Source organism: Spea bombifrons, chromosome 3 (assembly GCF_027358695.1).
Source record: "Spea bombifrons isolate aSpeBom1 chromosome 3, aSpeBom1.2.pri, whole genome shotgun sequence".
Lineage (NCBI taxonomy): Eukaryota > Metazoa > Chordata > Amphibia > Anura > Pelobatidae > Spea > Spea bombifrons.
Window position 1 is genome coordinate 92,869,110 of NC_071089.1, and position 7,122 is coordinate 92,876,231.

Here is a 7,122-nt window from a genome sequence, read left to right on the forward strand (position 1 = left end):
CAGTGAGTCAGTTTTGCATATTTGCAAAGTTGACTTGATAGTATGTAGAGTATTGTCAATTGTCTTTAGTACAATGGCATAATGTTTCAACTCAAGTTAACTTTACCCCAAGGTTTGAGGTCTAATGACCTTGAAAACAGCACACATTATGTGTCAAATTGTGCTGCCCATGACAACAGCAAAACAGGAGTAGGTTCACTCTTAATCTGAACAGGAGACTTCACTGTGGGGTTTGGAGGCAGACAACAGACACTGTGCAATCAGAACAGATTATTCCAAGTTGCACTTGCGGAATAATAACTCCGATGGAAGAGGTCATGGAAATTACCCGGAAACTACTTGAACTTCATGATTCCATCTCTCTTTCCAAGTCGGAAAGAAAACTTAGAAGAAGGGGAGGTCTAAAGCAATGGCAGATGGAGAGATGTCCACACTTATGTTCATCAGTGACAAACTCTTTGGAAAGCAAAAAGGCTTTACTGCATGCAGCTGCGTGGAAAGGTGATCTGGAACAAGTTAATACATTGCTGAACTTCGGAATCTCTGTTAACTGCCAGTAAGTTTCCACATTCCCATTATAATAATGTAGCTTATGACTCCCAGAATAGACAATCAGCTGAGCATGGCAGCCACTGGCAGCCAGAGTACCAGAAGTTGCTTATGTTGTTAAATACAACTCCTATTATTCATAGCCAGCCTATGTAAAGATAAGCAACACTCCATTCAGGTTAGCTGAAGGATATCTGTACTATACTGACTTTTGGGAGATTATTGTTAATACAGGGCTTGACAAATTTGTTGGGAATCTAGGCGCCAGGTAAAAAAGTTAGGAGCCAGGATTTTTTTAAACTAACAGTTGGTCAGGAGTGATCTGATCATCATCAGCCCACTTACTAAACTCACAGCGCTTGACCTGGAAGCACCCTGGACTTTCAGGTCAGTGCTGTTTTTTTTTTTAATTCATTTTTTTTTTTTTTTTTTTTTAACTCTTTCGATGCTGATGTTCCATTGGAGCACAGCATTGATTGATATTTAGTCCCCACAAGCTTGTGGGGACAAATGTTAACCCCTGCAATGCCACGAATGTGTCATACACAATTGTGGCATTGAAGGGGTTAACGCTGCACTGTCGCTCTCAGGGAGCGATCAGGCAGCAGGGGGGTGTTGGGGCTGCTCTCCACACTCATGTGGAGACCGAAGAACCCTCTCCCCTGTCCCTGAAGCTGCCTCTGGCAGCTGGGACTCAATTGCTGGTCTATAGACCAGCCACTGCAGGGGGAGTCTCTCTGATGACTGCTGTAGGCTTCCATGCCTACAGGAATCATCAAAGGGCTTGTGGGGGCTCGTTTTTGCTGTTGCTGGTCTGCCTGGACTTCCAGGCAGACCACCAGCAGCAGAGCCCCGTACAAAACGGGAATTAACCCCTAAATGCCGCGATCGCGGCACTGAAGGGGTTAACGCTGCACTGTCGCTCTCATGGAGCGATCAGGCAGCTGGGGGGTGTTGGGTCAGGTCCCCTCACTTGTGTGGGGACCCAATCAACACACAACCCCCTTCCCTGAAGCTGCCTGTGGCAGCTGAAAACACGATTGCTGGTTTTGCAGCAACGGCGTTTTCAGCCTACAGGCTCACTCCGTGGGAGGGATCTCAGGCTCGGGGGCGGGCTCTGAGTGGCTGTGCTGTCTGCCCAGACTCCTGGGCAGACAGAAGCATCAGCGCCCCCGTGTGGTGACTCAGCCTCTTACATCCACAATCTTTTCTGGATGTAAGAGGCTGACAAAACCTAGGCGCCAGGACAAAATTCTCTGTCGCCATGGCGACCTGGCGCCTGGGATTTGTCGAGCCCTGTGTTAATATATATATATATATATATATATATATATATATATATATATATATAGCAGTATATTATGTGTGTGATACATATATCATATAAATGTGGGAATGAAACCCTTTTGAAATATGGTATATGTACTGTTACCAAACAGTTGACAGTCTATTTTATTGAAATTGTTGCTGAAGGCTCAACAATACAAATGAGTAACTGATCCACCAAAACAGACTGATCCATCTCTGGTATTTGGCAAATGGGTCTGGGTGCAGAAAAGGGGGACATGTGGTTTTAAATTACGGTACTTAAATGGATCCTTCAGCCATCATATTCAGTGTAATGCTGAGAGGTCCCTTAACATTTTCATAGTGTCCTCCTTGCAAATCTATGTGTCCCCATATGCATTTTGCCCCTTTCCTGTCCCATTAGTTATTTTCTATGCACAAGAGTATCCCACCAAATACATCTACCAGCATGTACCAGTCACCACTGGCTAAGCAAACACTACAGGCAGGGGTCAGTTCAGATAAAATCTTGATTTAAATGGGGGTGCTTTCCTGACATTGATTGTCTCATTCAAGCATTTCTCCAATATAAAACAAAGTTTAAAAAGCACCTACCTGAACCCAGCACCCTTCCACTTCATGGTTTGTCCATTCTTGTCACTGATTGGCTGCTTGAAGCAGCCAATCAGAGACAGGAAAGGGCTCATATTGTCATGAAATGATTCCCATTGCTGTAGTAGGTTCTGTGAAAATGGCTGCTGCAATCTATTGAACTCATTTATAATATACTCTTACTTCAATGCCGTACCAGCTAACACAACACAATCATTTTTGTTGTGTTCGTTTTCGGACATTGAATTTCATTTCCCAGCTGTTCGGCTTTGACAAAAGTCAATTTTATTCTGAATGACATTCGGCGCATTTCTAAAGATGGAGGTCCCTGACACCTTCTGGACCCACCTGAAAATTTTTAAAAAGTTCCCCCAGATGACGGTCAAAGAGATGCAGCAGCAGCAGTTGTAGTAGTAGTGGGGACATGGGAGAAAAAAACAAGTGTACTACACAATACTAAGCTCTTAATAAAGGAAATGTATATTACATGAAAGGCATAGGGTAGCTAAGCCTTTCAACTTACAATGAAATATCCAAAAAGTGTTTCATTCAACTGAAAATAATACACATTTTCCATGACAATGAGCAAAGAAATTCAGCAGCCTAAGATCTCTCTTTCTTAGAGACTTAGAATTTTAATCTATCCATTATATGAAAGGATTACTGGTAAACAAATACTAAGTAAAATGGCAATGCTGAGATACCTTTACTAGGATTTGCAACTCACTAAGCACTCACGCAGTGCCATACTTATATCAATATAAGTTAATGGTCAACAACTGTTGCCAATACTTTGTATACATTAATCTTTTTTTAATTTCAATCATGGGGAGAGAAGGGAGAGAAGCTGATGACTTCAAACCAGATGTGCACATTTTATTCAAATTAATACATTCTACAGAGGTGCATATAATGACTAGAGTGTCCCTTTAAGGCTTGAATCTTTACTGCAGGAAAAGCAGGCAGACAAGATTGGCTGTGAGTTTATACATTGTACTTAATACACAGGAATGGGCTGGCCTGGAGGCCAGGGTGGTGAATGCCCCCCCCCATGCAGGTCCAGACCTCTGAGCGCACCCTGCAGGATGATCACAGGTACTGCAATCAGCAATGGAGCCGTGCTTGCTGATCACTCTGCAGCCAGCAGAACATGAAAAAAATCAAAACATTTAAAAATATAAAAAAAAATAAAACTAGTTCAAGAATAAATAAAATGAATAATAAGATTCCAGTCACGTCACCATGACATCATAAGGTGAAACCATCCAGTTCCAAGAAAACAAAGATAAAAAAATTATAACAATGTTTTAAAAATATTAAAATAGGTGCCCAAATACCTTGTGCCCCTCCTGCTAGAAGTATACATTAAAAAAAACTTCTTGCCCCAAAGTAGAAAAATAGCATAGAATGTAAGGGGGCATTTTACACCCTTATTAAAAGCAATACGCTTCTGTTCTATAACTTGCAAAAAAAAAGTTGAATATTGCGTATTGGCTATTACTAAACTCAGGACAATTATTACAATCTATTTAAGCAAGTTTTTTTCATTAGCTTTTGTAGATGAGCAAAAGATTTTATTTCCACCACATTTTACCATGTTTTTTATAATACAGTATATGATCAAAATAGTAGTATCTAAAGATATTTGTGTGCATACAGAAAATGAGAAAGAAGAAAATGACAGCTGCACAGCAGGCAGGAGAGCACTTCAATGCAACAGAAGTCTTATTTTCTAACACCAGTAACTAATGCATGCTCCAATTAGCATGCAGTAAAATGCATTGCAGTATATGAAAAATGAGCTCCAACATATACTAGAAAAGTAACATTTTGAAAACTAGAATATTCATTTAAGGTATGCCAAAGTATGTTGTCTTGTATTTGGTATAATGGCTTTTGGTATTACTGTACATCATTAGCATTATGGTCCATGTGTTATGTATGGAATTTCCATCACAATGAATCTTTGTCATGCTTTGTATCTAAAAATGAATGGTCTTTCCTTTCTTATTTCATATTGACCTTTGTCTTTTCATATTGACCTTTGTCAGGGATAACAGAGGTTGGTCCCTCCTGCATAGTGCGGCCTGTTGCGGAAACATTGCTTTACTGAAATATCTTCTACAGAAAGGATCTTCTATCAATCTGAAAGACTTCTGCAATTACACCGCACTCCATCGAGCAGCCTTGAACGGACACACTCAGATAACTAGCTACTTACTTGAGAGTGGTGCATCACCAGATATCCTCACAGCTTCTGGAGAAACAGCACTACACTTAGCGGCAGCCAATGGCCACCTGCTCTGTGTTAAAACACTAATGAATTTCAAGGCCTCAGTGAATTTTGGTGATAGCAACAAGTGGACCCCATTACACTGGTGCTCCATCAATGATCACATGGATGTACTGGACTACCTAGCATCCACTGGAGCTTCTCTCGAAGATAAAAGCAATACAGGAATGACACTGCTGCACTTGTCTGTATTGGCTGGGAACATACATGTCATAAAGTACTTGTTAAAGGAAAAGGTAGATATTAATGCCAAAGACGCAAGAGGACTCACTGCTCTTCATTTAGCTGCAGAAAGTCATAACAGTGAGGTAAGTGTGTTGGCAGTGTCTGAAAGCTGTCACTTACTCTGTTCACTAAGCTGTGGATTGACTGGGTTTGCAGGAGAGTTTACCATTTAAACTCCCTCATATCACTATGTAAGTGAGCCAATATAAAGACCTCTCCAGTGACCAGTTCATTATCAGAGATGTACAAAGAACAAGAGGTCATCTTGGAAGTGCGAAGATTTCATACACAACAAAGGAAGGGATTCTTTACAGTAAGGGCAATAAAGGTATGGGATTCACTGCCAAGAGCGGTGATGCTATCACATATAATGAGTCTGAATGTCTTCTTAGAAAAGCAGAGCATACAGGGCTATAAATGATAGAATAAACATTAATATTTTAGAGCTTCTTGATCCAAGGAGAAATCTAATTGCTTAATTTGTGTTTTTTTGGATCAAAGGTAGGAAGAATAGGGAGAAGGGTGGAACTTGATGGGCTTAGGTTTTTTCCAACCTAAATTACTGTGTGACTATGATTTAACTATGCATTTAACTGGCTAAACGAAACCCTTCTTGCAGGAGAAGCTTACAGAAGTTGGACCTCCTTTGTTATACAAGGGAACTGAAATTTTCATCTTTTCTGAAACCCCCTGCAAATGCCAGGGTTACTGAACACACCCTTGTTACTAAAGAAAAGTCACGGATTTAACTACATGTTATACAGGGCCACCAAAGCTGTTTCTGCAGCTTGCTGTGGTTGGGCCTTTATAAACTACTATTTAGTGAATATACTCTAATGCGTTATATTTTCTATTAAGCAAAGAGTTAATATAATTGGAATCTAAAAAATGAGAGGCATGCGGGTCACTGTGTCAGATGCACACTACCCACAGCATGGGAACATTTGGTTATGTACTTAGTGATTAAAGAGCACGATGTGTCAGAAGCTTCGGTCATGTAGACAAACATCTTGTGCTTTCAGTTATTAATGATGTGCACTTCACTAGTCCTTTATACTGGTATTTGATGATGTCAAAGAAAATAATACATCATGTGTCAAGAACCGGTAGATGGCACTCAATGACAAAACATTTCCAAAATGTGTTAATTAGTGGTATAATTTATTCCCTGGTAAGAGCATTCCTGGTCATCATGTGGCATAAGCAGTTAACAGAGCGATCTCAGAGAACCATAGATTGTTGTCTTCCATAAAAAAATATTATTTAAATACATTGTAAACATTATTAAAGGTGCTGTTCCATTAAACCATTACAGTCTTTAGAGAAAGTTTGTGTTGTATCTGTCGGTACCTGTCCAAAGTCATGAATTCTGAGACACAAATCTGACATGACATTGGCATTGACCAACATTTGTAATGCTGCATTTAGTTATGAAGGTGGAAAGTATAGCCCCAGAGCTGGAATACCACCTTTTAATTACTATACAGAGTGTGATGAATATAATTGTGGCTTAGACTGTTGATAGCTAAAATCATAGAGTTGTCAAACAAATGAGGATTGTTGGCTAATTCTGGGAAATAGATCTTGTCTCTTAAGTTATGTGCAGAATCCTCTTGAATTATGCCTTTATTGTTCTTTCAGATTCTTGAAATCCTGCTAAAGAAAGGTGCCGCAGTGATTGAAGTGGATGAAAGTCACCTTAGCGCGCTACATCGAGCAGCAGGACAAGGCAATGCTAAGGCAGTAAAGCTACTACTGCAACATGGGGCTTACATAAACACTACTGATTTACTTAACCTAACGCCTTTACACCATGCAGCCTACAGGGGGCAGAACGAGGCTTCCATCTGTCTCCTTCAACACGAGGCTGACGTTAACGCTCAAGACTTGCTAGGGAAAACACCGCTGCATCTTGCAGTAGAGAGGGGCCACCTTGGCGTGGTCAGAATCCTTAAGGATTGGGGGGCAGATCTCTGTCGTAAGTCTAAGTGGAATGAATCTGCTGCTGATCTAGCGGCACGAGCCAATCAAAAGGAAATGCTTAACATTTTAAACATTGGCGGTATGAATCTTTGCTAGGGAGCTTAGCCAGCTGTTAAAAATCTGCATTGGATGTCACTTTAAAACATTAAAATAAATTCATTAAAAAATGAAAA

At 40.4% G+C, this 7,122-nt stretch overlaps 1 protein-coding gene across 1 annotated transcript; it reads left to right on the top strand.

Annotated features, from left to right (window-relative positions):
* Positions 1-211: 211 nt before the first annotated feature.
* Positions 212-7,122, top strand: LOC128483676 (ankyrin repeat domain-containing protein 65-like). The gene is made up of 3 exons (XM_053459939.1): positions 212-556; positions 4,500-5,049; positions 6,608-7,122. Exons 1-3 carry the CDS (start codon positions 306-308, stop codon positions 7,043-7,045), a joined length of 1,239 nt encoding a protein of 412 aa, XP_053315914.1. The 5' UTR covers positions 212-305; the 3' UTR covers positions 7,046-7,122.

Coding starts and splice junctions, on each gene's coding strand:
- LOC128483676 (XM_053459939.1), top strand. CDS start 306: ATGGAAGAGGTCATGGAAATTACCCGGAAACTACTTGAACTTCATGAT. Junction 557..4,499: donor GGAATCTCTGTTAACTGCCA/GTAAGTTTCCAC, acceptor GACCTTTGTCAG/GGATAACAGAGGTTGGTCCC. Junction 5,050..6,607: donor CAGAAAGTCATAACAGTGAG/GTAAGTGTGTTG, acceptor TTGTTCTTTCAG/ATTCTTGAAATCCTGCTAAA.